Source organism: Asparagus officinalis, chromosome 1 (genome assembly GCF_001876935.1).
Source record: "Asparagus officinalis chromosome 1, Aspof.V1, whole genome shotgun sequence".
Classification (NCBI taxonomy): domain Eukaryota; kingdom Viridiplantae; phylum Streptophyta; class Magnoliopsida; order Asparagales; family Asparagaceae; genus Asparagus; species Asparagus officinalis.
The window spans coordinates 610,605-628,625 of NC_033794.1; the positions used below are offsets into that span (position 1 = coordinate 610,605).

An 18,021-nucleotide genomic window follows, 5' to 3' on the forward strand; every position below is an offset into this window, starting at 1 on the left:
TGCCAACATTCCCAAATTTCTTGTCAATAAATTTACAAAAAGAAAAAGCTCACCCAGTTTTACAGATCCAGTTTTGGTTAATATGTCACATTGATAATTTCTCAAGCCTTTATAGAGCTCACGTTTTGTGATTGATCTTATAAATAAAGAACAACTCAGGTGATCTTGCAGACATCAAAACTGCTCATAATGGAGTACATTCATATACAGCAGATTGAAAATAACTCAGATAACAACGAACCATCAAGCAGAAAATAAGACATGTGAATCATTACATTAAGGATAAATGTAACATCCATTTACATTTTAGAATTTACAGAACTGTCCGCAATGAAAAAGAAACCGTATCCAAAAAATTATTTACAAAACTCAACGAGAATAATAATAGTTGTTCCCAATGCTTCTCCTAGCACATTATTGAACGATACTTTTCCAACAGTTCTGCTATGCTTATGCCATAACATTCCTGCAGTGCCAGCCCTACTTCATGCAGCTGATAAGAAAACCAAGGTTAGAAGTTAATAATGTAGGTTAACTACCCACAGACACTTAAAAATAAATGGTAATAACAATGACATGTAATTTAACGATAAATTATACTAGTGATCATGTTAATCCATTAATGTGGGATATAGAAAGCATTTCCCCACATAGTTATGCATCACATCTTAAACACCATCCTCGGAAATCAATCATACGAGTAACTTAACAAGCAAATAAAAAAAAGTTAGCATAGGTTTACCTGTTTTTCACGGTTTTCACGTTCAAGCTTCTTCTTTATTCGTGAGCGTCGTTGAGCTTCTTTATTCTGCTGCTTTCTGGATTAGATTTAGTCAAAACATAAATTACTTGTTAGGTAGTGGAACTCTGAATCATGAGTATTTGCACATCCTCAATGTCCATTGCCACTAAGATATATACTATATTTCCTATGCTTCTGACAGAATATAGTTACAGAGAAGTGCTCGTGTTACATAGATAAATGAATCTCGTCTCAAAATAATGTAATGAGTCTAATGACTAATAAGATGACAAGCAAGTTGGAGGCTATGTAGCACGGACACGGATCCGACACTGCCATCCGACACGCCGACACGAGGCAAATCCTAAAAAATACATAGGATACGTGTGTTTGACAAGTGTGTCCGACACGGACACGACACGATACGGCTTCATGTTATGCGTGTCCGTGCTTCATAGGTTGGAGGAACATATATGAGATAAACATATTTTGAGATGATCCAATCTATTAAAAGTTGCGTAATACACGGGAGATACAACATAAGTTATACTCTTGAATCCACTTGGATACATAAAAGACAGTCTGTTTAGTATGATATGTACATGTACTTATTTAAAGCAGTATGACACTTCTCTTCAATAAAAAGGTGTGAATATTGTTCTTCTCAGAAATTATTTTTATCTAAGTTTTTTCTCAAATTTTAGGCATTTTAAAAAAACATATGACAGTTGAACCATCACCTTCGTGTATTTTAGTTTTATGTGGATGTTCTTACTGAAAATTAAAAGATAAAAGAAAATTTTATTTCTTATTTTATACAATTTAAAATATTATATGGAATCCACAGGAAATTAAATAAAAAATAAGTGAATAAACAGAATCAAAAAATTTCTATAACGTTACTCCTGCTACATGATCTAGCCTGCAGGTTACTAAAAAAAGTGAAACGTTTTCGTTTATGTCATTGTCAACTGATAAATATAAACTATGAATTTGATACATAGTAAACAAGCACTGCTCATTAATACTAAAAAATCGTGTGCTATTTTAAATTTACCTTTTTATATGTCTTAGTTCCTCGTTGGTTTGTTCAATTTCAGTATTTGAATGCTCTTGTGGTAGATCTCCTGCGCTTAAGCTCTCTCCAATCTCTGAAATATTTGTGTAACATACAAAACTAATATGTAAAGCTACAACACAAGGAGAGAGAGAGAGAGGGAGGGAGAAAAAAAAAGGGAAGGATAATAATATGAGCAAGCAATGCATGAAGTATTCTCATCATCAGGTAGGGTGGATTGTACCTCCAGGTGAATCTTGAGAAGATGTTTCAACATCTGCCCATTGAGGATCTTGAGCCTGCAAAGAGAGAAAATTATGTAAAAATTCATGATATTATATGTATTTTAACCAAAAAGGTAAAGGTAAAGGGAAAAAATATTTACGACCACATAACTTGATTGAGAGGTTCAAAGAAGTCCCTGTCCCATTCAGAGTCCATTATAAAATCATGATCTTGCTGTTGATGTTGTTGCAGGTGGACGGTGGAAGATGGCAGCGCAGTGTGGGATGTTGTTGCGGGGTTGCACCACCAAAACCATCATTATTAGCGTAGCGTTGTTGTTGGTGCTGAAGCACTGGGATCTCTTCCGAGACGCCGTTGGTGGCTGTACCCTGAAAAAAACCAACTGGCGCAGCTGCTGCTTCTTGTAGTAGATGTTGCGGTGGTGGCGGCGGGACGTCTGCAACATAAGAATCATAAGGCAAGGAGATGCTGGTGTGATGTTGGTCGATGAAGGGCAGGCCATCATTATTAGCGTGGTGTTGTTGTTGCTGCTGCTGCTTCTTCTTCTTCTTCTAGTTGTAGTTGCGGCAGCTGCGGCTGCGCGGTGAGGCGTCTGCAGCAAAAGAATCACAAGGCAAGGAGATGTGGGCGTTATTTTGGTCCCTGAGCGGCACGCCGGGGGTTGTATCTCGGAAGCAGCTGTATTGAGGAGCCAGTACAAGTACTCCCCGCAGGTCGGATCCCCCATTGAATGCCATAACCAAAGATTATAGAGAGAATACTCATCCATCCCTAATCAATCAAGGTATCTTGTTGTTGTTTTTTTCTCTCCTCTTCTCTTTTACTTACCAATCCAATATGAAATTTAAATTGACGCCGTGCCGCTTATATAGACTCAGGATTTGATCCCGACTAGGCTCAGGGGAATGCAGGCTGCAGCTTTCCCGATTAGGTCTAGGACAGCAGAATCTGGTCAAATCTAAGATTTTGTTCATGTGGTCTCAGTTTACTATGTAACATGTTTCCAAATAAACCAATCAATCAATTATGTAATAAAAAAGAATTCCACTAAAAAAGATCAATCAACTTTGTAATCGAAAAAAACCTGCCACTAAAAGATGAGGATGACCAAGCAAGCGCTATTTCGGGGAGGGGGGCAAAAGAAAAAAGGAAAAACCTGCCATTAAAAGCAGAGGCACAAGGTTTTTACAATTATTTTAGCATCAGGCATCGATCAAATTTCAATCAGCTCCCATGCTCAGTTCCAAATATCTTTTACTGTACTGACTCGTAAAATGTATTATTTCATCTTCGTGCTCGGTTTGTTTCTCCACTCTCGTCAACCAATTGACATATTTATTTTAAATGTTCTCTGCGTCCGCATTTATGTTTTCATCTGTACTATTAATAATATAGTGATGTAGAATTTAGGCGAAGAAGGCAGGGTACGCCGCTGGAGTCCACAGCGAGTTCATGTGTTGAGGTGGCATCCTCCGCGGCACGTATTTCCCGCGGTGAGCATACCCTGTCCCGGCAGCGAAGCATCAAATTAATGAGGGCGCTGTGTTGCCACGTACCGTGCGTCATCGTCAGAGCTTCTCCCTGATAGAAATAAAATAAAAAACAAAATCTCCGAAGATGCCTCCTCCTGTTGTTGTTAATCTCGCTCCTGCTGCTCTCCGCCTCTCCCCCCGGCGGCTCACACCTGTCCGCGTCAGTCTGCCGTCGCCGGCAGCGAGTCAGCCACGATCACCACCATGAGCTCCAACAACCAGCACCGGAGTGGGGGTCCCACCACCACAGCCGTTGTCCCGGGCTAAGCGCGCGAGAGATCGCCTCCGGCTGCTGGCAGCGCCTTCCTCAGGCACTCCTCCTCCTCATCGCAGCCAATGCGCGGCAGAAGGGCGGCGGCGGCGTGGCCATCGTGTGGTTCAGAAACGACCTCAGGATCCTCGACAACGAGGCTCTGATGACAGCCTGGTCTTGCTCCTCCGCACTGCTCCCGGTCTACTGCGTCGATCCCCGCTGCTTCTTCGGCACCACTCACTACTTCGGCTTCCCCAAGACCGGAGGTGCTAAGTAACTATCACTTCGAGAGCTCTGCTTTTTTTTTCTTTTCCTTTTTTTTTTTTTTTTTGAGAAAACACCCCCCCTCAAATAATAATAATAATAATAATAATAAAACATGCGAGCCTTCTCTTTTTCTCGACAGCTTTAAGAGCCAAGTTTCTGATGGAGTGCCTGAGCGACTTGAAGAAGAGTCTTATCAAGAGAGGGCTGAATTTGTTGATACAAAATGGAAAGCCTGAGGACGTTCTCCCTTCCCTGGCCAAACAATTTGGAGCTCACACCGTACTTCCCGATCCCCTACCACATCATGTCAATCCTGGCTTCTGTGTTACCACTAAAAATTGCAATATGATTAAAACCGGGCTGCTATTTTAATTAATTAATTGCAACAGTACACCTCCAGGTATTTGCTCATAAAGAGACTTGCAGCGAGGAGCTCCTCGTAGAGAAATTGGTTATTAAGGGATTGCAGCAAGTGGTGATGAATAATTCCTCCCCAAAATTGCAACTTGTATGGGGAGGAGCTACAATGTACCATGTCGATGACCTCCCATTTACTCCACAGAGTATTCCAGATGTATACACCCAGTTCCGAAAGGTACTTGGTCTTTGCCTTGGGTGTTACCGTTGTTATTATTGTAATAATATGAGAGGAAGCTTTTGGGAATTTTAATGATGCGGGGAACCCATTTTACAGTCTGTGGAATCTAAGTGCTCAGTGAGGAGCTGCTGCAAGTTGCCAGTGGCTCTGGGGCCGCTCCCCCGCAGAGAAATGGAAGAATTTGGTGGGTGGGTTACGGTCCCTTCACTTGAGGATCTAGGACTGCATGACAGCAAGGCAGGTCATTAGTTTCACCTTGTCGATGTATAATATGCATATGCTTGATTAATGTAAATTGACGAGGTAAGCTTGTTATCTTCTTTGTGGTGCAGTGTGATCGAGGAATGCTCTTTGTTGGAGGTGAGAGTGCAGCCTTGGGCAGGGTATATGAATACTTCTGGAAAAAGGCAAGTACGACCCTTGAGTATGACCCTCATGATCTTTATTGTGTTTATGGCTGCCTCTTCCCTATGGACGTCAAGTATTTAGGTACCTAAACGAAAGTTTCATTTTTGGGCAAGGCTTTATATCGCGTGTCTTCGCAGGATCTATTAAGAGTCCTTGGCTCGCTTCTGGATGTCTTTCTCCAAGATATGTCTATGAAGAGGTTAGATTTCATCAACTGCCTCCACTGTTTTTCTGATAAATTATGAGCCACATAGCATCTTTCTTGATTTATTAGGTAAAGAGGTACGAGAAAGAAAGGCTTGCAAATGATTCAACATACTGGTAATCTTTTGTACATGTAATAACAGTTTAACTTCCTCTAGGCGTGTTATTACAGCCTGCTCGTTACATATATACATATCTCTCCCTTGCTGCTACATTACAGGGTGTTGTTCGAGCTAATCTGGAGGGACTATTTCAGGTTTATTTCGATGAAGTATGGAAATTCCATTTTTCACTTAGGTACCATAACTTTTTGTAGTATTTTTAGATGATTCTCATTTGATTTGTAAATTAGATATTACCATATATTGTCTTTGGAAGGAGAACTTGTACATGTTTCTTTTACAAAACACATCCAAACAACTTGAGACTCGAAACAATCATCAAAGATGTAGCATCAAATCAATGAACCTGTACCTTTATACAGCTGAGGAAAAAGGTGACCTGCAGACTAGCAATGTATTTCATTATAATCAACTTGGAAATTTTTCAATAACATTTTGGCTTCATCGTGTTTACTTTTCGCAGCATGGCGGATATATAGTATGTTTCGTGTTATGTATTTAAAGTATGAATTAATCTTGTTGGTATGACTCTCACATGAGCAAGACACAGATCAAAATTTTCTGTTATCTTTGAATTTCTTGGATTGTTGTTCATATCAGTTTTGGATATAATTGGCCTTTTAATTTTTGATAGGAGGTCCAAGGAAAGTGGTATCTAATTGGAGCCAGGACCAGTCATTATTTGATTGCTGGAGAGAAGGTCAAACTGGGTATACTCAACCTCTCCCCGTTCATTGTCTATTATGCTTATTGTGACAGTGATCATCAGTCATTGTCGACTGAACTACTTTTTTAATGTTTTGAACTGTTGAATAATAGATATCCTCTGATTGATGCCAACATGAAAGAACTGTCTACCACAGGCTTCATGTCAAACCGAGGTCGCCAGGTAATTTCAACAGCAATGGAATTTCAGAATGTAACCTATTCTCCTACGTGTTTATGCAACTACATTGCTAATTCTTAGTGATGTAAGGATTGCTAGATATTAGTCCCTGATAATTGGTCCTTTTCTTTGCCTTCTGAGATTTTTACTCGACTGGGGTTTCCTATTCAGATGTGAGGTTAATACCATGTTTTTAGCGTGTGTTATCTGAACATTTACGATAAGTGACCAACCCATTGGAGGTTGTTGCAGATAGTTTGCTCATTTCTAGTTCGAGATATGGGAGTTGATTGGCGAATGGGAGCTGAATGGTTTGAGACATGTCTCCTAGATTATGATCCATGCTCTAACTATGGAAATTGGACCTACGGGGCTGGTTAGCTTTTAACACTTCTCTTTCCTAAAACATATGTTGGTTCTGGAGTTTAACATATAAATTAATTATACAATCTGATTTTAACCCTTTTCTTAAGCTCATTAATAGTTTGAATTGCATAATTGTGAAGGTGTAGGCAATGATCCGAGAGAAGATCGCTATTTCAGTATACCAAAGCAGGTAAGTGCACCTGAGCTTGAAGTATAAATCTTTGCTTCCTAGTTTCCTTCTGAAATTTTAAAATAACCAAAGTTGAAGGTCCCTTTTATGCATAACCCATCAAGAGTTTCCTTCTGAAATTTTAAAATAACCAAAGTTGAAGGTCCCTTTTATGCATAACCCATCAAGAACATATGTCAATCTTTTGAAACATCATGTGTGGAGTCAAATTAAAAATAAAATTAAGAGATATGTTAGAGTACAATGGAGTTAAAACTATATGTTCATCTCTACATCGGCTCTTGGGCTTGGTGCAAGCATTATCTTTGGATGCGATTTGTACAATAGCAATAACTGGTCCTGAACTTGAGAAGTCAGAAGGCCCAACCATCCATTTTACCATTGAGCCAGATCTTAGTGGTTGCATATTACCTCTTAGGTCAGATTCTTAAATGTAGCTACTGTTCAATCGTATTTTGAGCTGTAATTATGTGCATCCCTTATTCATTAATGTCTTTGTCGGGATTTGGCACCAAATTGGTGTTAGCTTGCAAAGGAGTTCTAAAACATTGATCACTTTTTCTATAGTCTCTCTTTCAATCTACACCCCATTTTTGTTGGGAAACATCTGGAGGATGTGGTGGTTTTCCTATTTCTTCTCATTATTCTTCCTCTCTTTTTTTTTCCTTATTATTTTTAAATGGGTTGATGGTGGGGTGGGGGTTGGGGAGGGATGTTGCCCAGTTTTGAATTTTTAGCTTTTCTTCATTTACTACAGCCATGAATCCAGTAATTATTCTAAAAGGCACAGTAGAAGGGTTATATTTTACAATTTTAGGACTGCTGATGCTAATAGTTTACTGATTTAGCTGGATGATTGTTCCACTTGGCTCTATGATTATGCTATGTATAATGTGATAAAATACTGCATTTTAGATTCTTTAATGTTATGAATAATATTTTTGGTCCTTGGTTGCATGTCAAAGAACTTCGTTCCGCCTACTTACTGGTTGGTGCATTGTGCCTAGAATTATCTGTTGATATTATCCCTTAAAAGACTGATTTTAGATCAGATCCCTTAAAAGAATGATTTTAGATCAGATACAGTCATTTGAAGTAAGTCATCATCTGTTTATGTGTGGAGTTTTCTTGTTCTCCAGTTGTTATCAGCAGAAGGCAGAATTTTGGTGGAAATAAATTGGAATGATTGTTACGGTGATTTAAATGTTTTCCACTAAATCTACGGAACAAAGAGAACTTCTACTTTGTACAGTGGAAGTTCTCTACTTCTTTGTATATTTTGATTTACCTTTCAGACGTTAGAGAAATAGCTAGTTTGACATCTAAATATTCTTCTTTTAGGCGAAAACATATGATCCTGAAGGCGAGTATGTCTCTTACTGGCTGCAACAACTCAGCTCTCTTCCAAAAGAGAGAAGGAATTTCCCTGGCAGTTCATACTTTAAGCAAGTAGTACCTCTGAAGTTTGAGAACACAAAACAGAGGCCCGACACTGGCAGAAATGAGAGACGACGAGGAAAAAGCGTGTATCGAAACTAAGTGATGGATGTGTGTCTATGCATTTCACCAGGGGAATAAGGAGAAATCTTCAAAGCTACTAACATTGTTTTCCATTGGGACATATATATTGTGGCCATTTGGAACGGAAGGGAATAGGAAATGTTCACACTGTTCCTTAATAAAAAAGAAGGGTTACTTACCCTTTTTTTTCCTTGGAGAATAAGACTTTCAGAATGTTACTTTCCTTAATAAATCGGTGGAATAAATAGTGAAGTTCTCTTTTATTTTTCCTTTTTTCCCTTTTTAATTTGTACTTTTGAAGGCAAGGATTATGTCGTTAAGGCGTGTCCATCATGTCATTTGATGTCTATACATGTTCACCTCAGTATTTAGATGTTGATTGTGGACTGTAGGAACAGCTAAGAAAGGAGCGTACGATGATAATATTGTAGCAACAGATGAAGCCAGCCAATTTATTTAGTAAACCACAGAAAACAGACACAGACTAGTTCAACAGAGCTGTCTGCTTTCAACAGCATACATTTGCATGCACAAGCCACAATAAGCCTCAACTAGACAAGTTTCACACCAAAACCTGGTATATATACATCTGACACGTGGGGGGGAAGGAGGATAAACATAATACACACAAAGTCACTTATTTTTTCAAGGTTAAGCCCAAGCGTGATAAAGACCTCAGGCCATTGATAAAATGCCTTGAGTAGCACGGTTGGAACCTACAGCTGGTAGCTGGGATAGATTTTGGTCTTGAAAATGGGAATCGTGAATGAGAGGATTACTGGAGCGAATTGGTGGGGAGCCAGAGTAGTAGGGTGGCGAAGCCTGAACATGATTGCAAATGCATAACTATATGTTGTTGCAATATTAGCATGTAAACTTAACAAAATTGAAATAACATTGAAAAGCCAATTAAACAAAAAACCTGTCACTTATGAAATATGGGCCTGAGGTCAGATAGATTTAAAGTTGGCAACAATGAAAGGATGAATAAGTCACTGGTGTCAATCAGAGTGAGAAAAGGAAACGAGAGAAAGAGAAAACTCAAACCGTGCTGATAAGGATGTTAGAAAGCTCTGCTACGGTTTTCAACTCACTGGATTCTCCAACTGACCTGGAAGTTTCACTCATGTTAGCCTCAACAGGATCAATGGCTAAGCAGAGTTTCAGAAACAACAGAAGTAAATTATTATGCAAAATAGTAAAAGAATCTAAATATAGACTATTTTGTGTAGCTATTGGTAAAAACATGTTTCTAGACTAGATACTTATTGCATATGGAAGTCAAATTAGACTTGTGGTAGTTGAAAACTTGAAATAGTTATGAAATGTAAGTAACCAAGTACTTGACAGGAAAAAATTAAAAGATGTTCCCACTAGTGGGAGTTGTCCATAGTCCTTCAATAGAAGGTTATCTATGATTGCCTAGGTCACCTTGGATTGAAGATGATCATATGCTGGCAGACACAATCTGTTATTAGCAATTGTATGAAACTTAAGATCATGCAGATCTCCAGTGATTTAAGTTGAGCAATAATCAATGTCATTGCTACCAATGACTGCATACTGTAAATTCTAGTTATACTTATCCTCTAAAGGAGTAAATTAAATAGTTCTACACTACTGAGAAATTCACCGTTATTTTTTAATATGAACATGAGATCTCAAGTTCCTTTTTAATGAAATTGACATAAATTAGAAACATGACTGACCTGACACTTGATTTCCTTGGTTTAGGGCACATGATTGTTTCATTCCTTCTTGAGCATTTTTCCATCATGATAGCAGTTCTCAACTTTCCAAGTTCGTTCATTTCATCCACCAAACTCCTCCCATGCATTATGTGTCCTACATATAGGATATGTGACTCGATGAAGAAAAAGAATAGAAGAGAAAAGGTAAAATGTAGGAATCTGCTCAAACTTTGAGTTTATAGCGGGTTGACCTAAGAAATTTCAGATATCCCTAAAATTCTGTATAGTCAATCTGTACATGAATAAGTAATGACAAACCAGTTCTGAAACGGACAAAACATGCAAGGAAAAACTTAAAAGGAAATCGAGGACGGTTGTTAAAACACTACTTGTGACAAACAGTTCACGAGCTCAAGCCTCAAGGTAAATACCGCCAACATCAAGAGAGGAACTTTCTGGGGGAGCTGGTGGTAAGAGGGACCCAACTTGATATCCAAAAATAATCCGCACCAGCACTTGATTCTTTTGAGATTTAACCGTAGGCTTTACTTTACTAGTCCACACTAGTAGTCATTCTTTTGAGATTTTACCTTAAAAAAGGTTAATAGTTATAGCTATTTGTTGCGCTATGAGCCTCTGAAGTAATACAGGCGCTGTGTCCCAATGAACATGAGCTACATGTTCCATCATTTTTTTACATATGGTGTTCAAACATAAGTCGCTGGTGATTTGAGCTCCGCTTTCATAGTGCAGAAGCTTTTTGAGATTACTTTACTCGAGTCATTACCTATGTACCATAGAAACCATTGAAATTCTCTTCATCTCTAACAAGAAGGTCCTATTCAAACTTGAAAGTATTTGGCAGATTTTGAGTTTACGTTGGTCTTTGCACAATCAAATCTGGATGTCGAAAGCGCAAAGAGAAATCTCATCTCACATCAAACCAAGATTAAACATAGCGTAGCAGAAGATAAAGCAGATGACCTGATATGATATTGGGGTTAAGTTAAGTCGGTCTGGACACTCGACGTCAATCAAGATAAGCGTCATCTCGATCATTTTTAATTTTATTTTAATTCTCTCAAGAATCCTGTAGAGCAATGTGTCCATGAATCAACACTCGTGGTTAGTTTAAAGGGAGAGAAAAAACATGATAGAGATTTAAATAACGTGAGGTGCAATATTTGATCCTGAACTGATCAAGTAGCAATGACAGAATATAAAGGAGGCTATTAATGAAGAAATTGGACCTGGTGAATGCTCCATCGCTCTCTTCAGATGCTCCGTTATGTAGACAAAAACAGACCGAAGCTCTCAGTCTGCTGAAATGAAACATTGGAAGATGAAAATGATTAACAGCTAGCTAGCAGTCCACCTGCTAGTTACTCTGATCAGCATCGTTGACCAAAATCTCCAAACATTTCTTTTCATTTCAAAATCAAATAAATTAAAGAAGAGAGAGAGACAGAGAGAGATCAAAAGATCACCTGAACCATGGGACTCCCGAATGATTCGAGAGAGACCAGAAGAAGAGAGAGAAAAAAAAAATCCCCATCTTCGTTGTTTTGTACCTTCATTCCACGTCTGATTTCGAGTTTAATAAATTACCGGAGTGCCCCTGCGATGAGTGAGGTGCTTGGAATCTACCGAAAGCAAGTACAGGACAACTGGATAATAATGACCCAAGTTCCATTCTGGCTTTGGATCAGCATCCCCCACTTTTCTCATTTTAAATTAAATTAATTTGTTATTTTCTTATATATCTTTTGGTTGGCGCTTGAATGAGAGAGGGTAACTATGCAGAGGATAAAATTCTTGAGAGAGTAAGTAATATATATATATATAGAGTGCGTTTCAGGTGCGCACTGCTTCGTACGCATTGAGGGCCAGTCTGGGTTTTTTTGCAAAAAGTCCAGCGCTGGGTAATAAAACACATATCTTATCTCGTGACCATAACTCTGTCTCTCTCTCTCTCTCTCTCTCCCCAAAAACTGCCCAAATCTCTCCTCCATCAAGCCCCAAAAGCTTTCCGACGCTGAGTCAATCGAGCTCCTTCTCTCAAGCTCACCCAAATCCGACATCAAATCGATTCACCAACTCCGTCGTACTTCGCCGACTTCCACATCGATCTCTGTCGAGCTCCATCGATCACCCTCAAGCTCTCTAAGTGAAGTCGATCGTCTTCGCCGACTACCCCCTCCTCCGTCAACTTCCCCCTCCTCCGCCGTACTTCACCCAACTCATCCGACGCCGACTACCCCAACTCCGCCGACCGCGACCGATCTCCCTCGAGCTCGTTCTCGAGATCCCCCAACTCAGGTAACGATCAAACCCCAAAAATCTGTAGAGTGAATGAGACACGAATGGCATTGTTCCTTTTGTAAACATCGCGGGGCTCCCGATTAGCCCATACCTTCGTTATTCCGGAATTCTGTTAGTCCACGTAGTTCGTCGATTCACTTCAAGCGTTCACCGACATCAATCGAACTCCTGTGAACTGGATAGTGACGTTCATCGTCGTTCCTTAACACTGAGCTGTTCGTGGAGACCTATAGGAAATTTTCGATGCCCAGTTTGTTTTCGGTAAAAGTTGCCTTCATTACTGAACTCATTATAATATTAGTGTTTACAAAGAATTCAGATCTTAATCAAAAGAAAAGAAGAAAAATTATAACTTTCTCGAAAATAACACAAGATCCGTTCGTCGTCTCTTGCTTGCGTGGGTCTTTAGCCTGTGATGGGGATGTCGATATCCGTGGACTACCTGGCAATCAGATCAGGTCCAGAGCTTCGTTGATCCACGAGGAGATCTAGAAACAGAAGCGCTTATCTCGACAAAAGCGAGATAATTGCTCTTCTTAGAATTACCACAACGGGATAATACTAAGGATTGGATGCAGGTGATGTAGATCTGACGACTTTCGATCTCTTGTGTTGAAGAACTCGATCACTCTTCAGTTCGGCAGGGCTTCGCCAATTCTCCAAAATTCCAGATCTTGAAAAATGAGGGCCTGAGGCTTGTATTTATAGGCTCGGGGGAGTTTGGAGCGGTTAAAACCACCTAAAGGCCCAAATCTTCGTTGGAGACACCCCAGGGTGTCTCCACTTGATCCGAGACACCCTAGGGTGTCTCCCCTTGATCCGAGACACCCTAGGGTGTCTCGGTTTGGGCCGAGACACCCCGTTATGGTGTATATGTCCGCTTCCGTTATAAATTCTTCGTCCGAACTCAGATTTGAGTGATTCAAAGTGCGTTGGAAAGCCGACAAGGAATTCTATTAGCTCCGATGGTTGGATCATCTGTAGAGTGAATGAGACACGAAGGGCATTGTTCCTTTTGTAAACATCGCGGGGCTCCCGATTAGCCCATACCTTCGTTATTCTGGAATTCTGTTAGTCCACGTAGTTCGTCGATTCACTTCAAGCGTTTACCGATATCAATCGAACTCCTGTGAACCGGATAGTGATGTTCATCGTCGTTCCTTAACACTGAGCTGTTCGTGGAGACCTATAGGCAATTTTCAATGCCTACAGATACCCCCTCCAAAGCTTTCCAGACTCGTTTCTTTTATAGAAGAGGCTGGAATACTTTGGGTCGGCATAAAGGACCTGTAGCTAGCTTCAACTCTTGGCTCCTTCGATTTTCGGTCTATCCAATGTTTTGACGAATAGCAGAAGTCCTTCCGGCGCTGCGTTTATCGCTTGGCCGTCATCGGAGTCTCGAGTCTACCACCGGCGAGTTGAGTTTGGCTCGTGTCATTGAGTTGACTTTGAACTGACTACCTCTATCACATTGTGCTAACTTAGGGTTTCAGATTACCATATGTTAACTTTTTGTCGCAACGCGTTGAGTGGCGTTGACCTAGGGTTACGTGTTGACCGGCATTGACCCTAGAGTTTCGAACGTCGAATGTTGACTTTTTGGTCGCAACGCGTTGATTGGCGTTGACCTAGGGTTACGCGTTGACCCGAACGTCGAATGTTGACTTTTTGGTCGCAACGCGTTGATTGGCGTTGACCTAGGGTTACGCGTTGACCCTAGGGTTTCGAACGCTGAATTTTTGGTCGCAACGCGTTGAGTGGCGTTGACCTAGGGTTACGCGTTGACCGGCGTTGACCCTAGGGTTTCGAACGTCGAACGTTGACACAGTTTATACTCGTACGTTTACTGGAGTATACCCAGTTTAAGCTCTTGAGGTATTGGAGCACGGCGGTCCCAAGTGTTGGGGCTGCATGACCAACTGTTAAAGCTAATTCATCTGCATGTGTGGATCTTATCCTGAATTTGTTGGATGCTCAAGTCACGAGACCAACTAGTGGAACTGGTTCGTCAATGACTCGCATTTATAGAATTTTTGGCAAATTCTCAGCCATCAACGGGTTTGATGAGCCTTTACCGACTACCGTTTGAGTCGGGCTAGCATGCGGATTGTTTAAGTCCGTTCCACATATGACGTTAAGCTAAAAGAGTTAACCCTTTTAGTGCTACGATATTGAATACGTAGACTACCCGGCAACACGTGTTAGGCGCTGACTTATCCTTACTTAGGATTCAGGATAAAAGTCCCCAGAATCGGATTCTGATGTCTTCTTCAACCGGTAAAAGACTAAACCGGCAACGCGTATTAGGCGTTGGCTTATCCCTGCTTAGGCTTCGGGATAAAATTCCCCATGCGTGTGAAGCACGGATTTTGGCGTTATTAATAACAACCTGCCACAATATTGAATATGTGGACTTTTGTCCTTTTTACGGTTAAAAACTAACCGGCAACGCGTATTAGGCGTTGACTTATCCTTACTTAGGATTCAGGATAAAAGTCCCCAGAATCGGATTCTGATGTCTTCTTCAACCGGTAAAAGACTAAACCGGCAACGCGTATTAGGCGTTGGCTTATCCCTGCTTAGGCTTCGGGATAAAATTCCCCATGCGTGTGAAGCACGGATTTTGGCGTTATTAATAACAACCTGCCACAATATTGAATATGTTGACTTTTGTCCTTTTTACGGTTAAGAACTAACCGGCAACGCGTATTAGGCGTTGACTTATCCCTTCTTAGGTTTCAGGATAGAATACACCAGAATCGAACTCTGGTGTCTTTTTCTACGGAGAAAGATTAAACCGGCAGCGCGTGTTAGGCGCAGACTTATCCCTACTTAGGCTTCGGGATAAAATACCCCAGAATCGAACTCTGGTGTCTTTTTCTACGGAGAAAGACTAAACCGGCAGCGCGTGTTAGGCGCAGACTTATCCCTACTTAGGCTTCGGGATAAAATACCCCAGAATCGAATTCTGGTGTCTTTTTCTACGGAGAAAGACTAAACCGGCAGCGCGTGTTAGGCGCAGACTTATCCCTGCTTAGGATTCAGGATAAACTTCCTAGGATGAATTCTTGGAAAAGGTTGGTGTGGGAAAGGAAGAATTTTACATTCTATTTCCCGGTCTTCTTTTAGGGTGAAGGCGAACCCGAATACAAGGAAGGATGAATTTTATATTCTATTCCTTGATTCTGGAAAGGAAGAATTTCATATTCTATTTCCAGCGCAAAAGAAACTAGAAGTGGGATCTCCACTCCAAGAATCTGGAAAATCTAGATAAACTTACCTTTTATAGGATTAGTTATCTAAACTGAAGATGAGTTCCTCGTTTATCGAAGTGAAATTTTTAGAGTTTAAATGTGGATGTTTTACTTATCACTTTTATAGTGATTGGGTTATCCCTAAGAATATCACCGTGGTATTCTTTCGGGAACTTCCCGATACATGAATAATCCACCCCCAGCTTCCCTTGTGGAACTGGGTCCGACATTGTACTGAGTTACATGACCGGGTTATCCTTAAGAATATTACATGTAAAAAATTCTCCAGGAACTTCCCGTGAAAGAAATGAAACAGTTTAGACTCATATACATGTTGGAGTATCAGGGAAGCAGTTTAACCTCTATACCGATCGGAGGATTGAAAAGCAGTTTATACTCTTATACTTGTCGGAGTCTTGAGAAGCAGTTTATACTCTTATACTTGTCGGAGTCTAGAAAGGAGTAGTTTATACTCTTATACTTATCGGAGTGTAGAAAGGAGCAGTTTATACTCTTATACTTATCGGAGTGTAGAAAGGAGCAGTTTATACTCTTATACTTATCGGAGTGTAGGAAGGAGCAGTTTATACTCTTATACTTATCGGAGTGTAGGAAGGAGCAGTTTATACTCTTATACTTATCGGAGTGTAGGAAGGAGCAGTTTATACTCTTATACTTATCGGAGTGTAGGAAGGAGCAGTTTATACTCTTATACTTATCGGAGTGTAGGAAGGAGCAGTTTATACTCTTATACTTATCGGAGTGTAGGAAGGAGCAGTTTATACTCTTATACTTATCGGAGTGTAGGAAGGAGCAGTTTATACTCTTATACTTATCGGAGTCTTCATTCGACTTAACTGAGCGATATAACACCAGCTTCAATCAAGGTTTGGATGCTATTCTTGAGAGCAAAGCAATCCTTGGTGGGATGAAGGATCCTCTAGTGGTACGCACAGTACTTCGGATCCGCAGTATTGTCAGCTTCCTCCTGATTTGCGATAGGTGGTAGCTTGATCTTGTTGTTTTCAAGGAGGGATTCGAAGATGACTGGAACGTTTTCGTCCTTGAAGGAATACTCTTTTTGGAGTTTCGGGTCCGAAGTCTTTTGCTGCCTTCGGGATTGCTGTTGTGACGTTTGATTAGCACCCCCAGTAGCTGCAGGTGTTTTGCCCTTCCCCCGGGAGGCGAAGTGACGTTTGATTAGCACCACCAGTAGCTGCAGGTGTTTTGCCCTTCCCACGGGAGGCGAAGTTTGAGTTCGGAAGATTCGTCGTCGGTTGGCTCCTCTCGGCTTTCTTCCTTCGGAGGAAGCGTTCGGCTTGCTCTCCTTAGACCTTCAAATCCTTCCATAATTTGGATGGTGCTGTCCCCATTGCTTCCAACACGTCCAATGCGAGGTTGTTGTGGTAGGTCTGGAGAATGAACTCCTCAGTGATCGGGTCCCGACAGTTCATCGTCTTGTTCCGGAACCTTTTGACGAAGGTATCAACTAATTCTCCGTCTTTCTGTTTCTCGTCAAGCAACGACCCGATGGATATCTCGGTGTCATCGTCGAAGAAGTCGGTGAGGAATTTAGTCTCCATGTCATCCCAGCTATTCACCAATCGAAGGTGGCTCCACGAAGAGGGCTAACGAAGGACCGTACCATCAGAGGCTCATTACCAGAGATAACCCCTAGGTGTGATTTGAAGTAAATCAAATGCTGAGTGGATGAACTCTCCCCATCAAACGGCATGAAGTTAATTAGATTGAACTTCGCCGGATACGGGATTAATTCCCATTCTCTTAGGTATGGACAAGGAATGCCCGTCTTTTTTATCTCTTAAGCGGAAATCAACGTATTGATTTTGTTCTCGAGGTTTTTAATCTTCAAACTTTCACCTGTATTTTCGCTAGCATTCTCGTTACCACCCCCTGCATTGACGGGAGGATTATTGGCATTATGAGCTTCATTCGCATTTGTGTCCTCATCTTCCTGATTAACCTGGTTACGACGACTTGGTTCGCCTTGCTGGTTTGTCAGTGCTCGGATTTGTTGGTCATGCATTTCTCTCATATTCTGCTTGGCCATCTGCATTTCGAACCTGAAGCTCTCCTGTTGTTTAGCCATGGCTTCTTCGAGCATCTTGGCCACTTGTTCTGCACTTATCATAAGTGACTCGCGGGGTTGTCCCTCGCTGGATATCGTATTATCTGATGCGACCGCAGAGCCGGCATCCGATTCTTCATCTTCTGAAGGTAATCTTGTCCGAATCCTACCATAAGTTGCTCGTATGATGGCTCCAAACTGCAGACGTGTTATATGTCGGGGTACTTCCGGAATCGACTCGGGATTATCTCGTGCCGATGTCCCTTTGCTGGT

General features: G+C 40.9%; 3 protein-coding genes across 4 annotated transcripts; 1 reads left to right on the forward strand and 2 right to left on the reverse strand.

Annotated features, from left to right (window-relative positions):
• LOC109845099 lies at positions 244-3,754 on the reverse strand. Its single transcript, XM_020414294.1, has 5 exons — positions 2,196-3,754; positions 2,044-2,098; positions 1,800-1,893; positions 743-818; positions 244-493 (listed from the first exon to the last, which is right to left on the reverse strand). Exons 1-5 carry the CDS (start codon positions 2,238-2,240, stop codon positions 407-409), a joined length of 357 nt encoding a protein of 118 aa, XP_020269883.1. The 5' UTR covers positions 2,241-3,754; the 3' UTR covers positions 244-406.
• On the forward strand, positions 2,456-8,655 carry LOC109828912 (cryptochrome DASH, chloroplastic/mitochondrial). Its single transcript, XM_020395904.1, has 14 exons — positions 2,456-2,628; positions 3,828-4,096; positions 4,237-4,376; positions 4,498-4,692; positions 4,792-4,932; positions 5,028-5,119; positions 5,185-5,302; positions 5,378-5,424; positions 5,528-5,604; positions 6,064-6,139; positions 6,249-6,318; positions 6,568-6,691; positions 6,822-6,871; positions 8,213-8,655. The coding sequence occupies exons 1-14, from the start codon at positions 2,456-2,458 to the stop codon at positions 8,408-8,410; spliced, it is 1,770 nt and encodes a 589-aa protein (XP_020251493.1). The 3' UTR covers positions 8,411-8,655.
• On the reverse strand, positions 8,818-11,646 carry LOC109845103. Of its 2 annotated transcripts, none has more exons than XM_020414308.1 (5): positions 11,571-11,646; positions 11,334-11,402; positions 10,102-10,237; positions 9,440-9,503; positions 8,818-9,214 (listed from the first exon to the last, which is right to left on the reverse strand). In XM_020414308.1, exons 2-5 carry the CDS (start codon positions 11,347-11,349, stop codon positions 9,068-9,070), a joined length of 363 nt encoding a protein of 120 aa, XP_020269897.1. In that variant the 5' UTR covers positions 11,350-11,402; positions 11,571-11,646; the 3' UTR covers positions 8,818-9,067. The 2 variants fall into 2 exon arrangements, with proteins under 2 accessions (XP_020269897.1, XP_020269902.1); XM_020414313.1 differs by having other exon boundaries at positions 11,334-11,405; positions 11,571-11,630.

What these genes read in the sequence shown, in the direction of transcription:
- LOC109845099 (XM_020414294.1), bottom strand. Translation starts at nt 2,240, where the DNA reads ATGGACTCTGAATGGGACAGGGACTTCTTTGAACCTCTCAATCAA. An exon ending in GAACTAAGACATATAAAAAG is followed by an intron (nt 819 to 1,799) that starts GTAAATTTAAAA and finishes AATCTAATCCAG; the next exon opens with AAAGCAGCAGAATAAAGAAG. An exon ending in GTGAAAACCGTGAAAAACAG is followed by an intron (nt 494 to 742) that starts GTAAACCTATGC and finishes TTTTCTTATCAG; the next exon opens with CTGCATGAAGTAGGGCTGGC.
- LOC109828912 (XM_020395904.1), top strand. Translation starts at nt 2,456, where the DNA reads ATGTTGCGGTGGTGGCGGCGGGACGTCTGCAACATAAGAATCATAAGG. An exon ending in GCGGCAGCTGCGGCTGCGCG is followed by an intron (nt 2,629 to 3,827) that starts GTGAGGCGTCTG and finishes CCACCACCACAG; the next exon opens with CCGTTGTCCCGGGCTAAGCG. An exon ending in AAATTCCATTTTTCACTTAG is followed by an intron (nt 5,605 to 6,063) that starts GTACCATAACTT and finishes AATTTTTGATAG; the next exon opens with GAGGTCCAAGGAAAGTGGTA.
- LOC109845103 (XM_020414308.1), bottom strand. An exon ending in CCAAGGAAATCAAGTGTCAG is followed by an intron (nt 9,504 to 10,101) that starts GTCAGTCATGTT and finishes TGAAACTTCCAG; the next exon opens with GTCAGTTGGAGAATCCAGTG. An exon ending in CTAACATCCTTATCAGCACG is followed by an intron (nt 9,215 to 9,439) that starts GTTTGAGTTTTC and finishes AATCATGTTCAG; the next exon opens with GCTTCGCCACCCTACTACTC.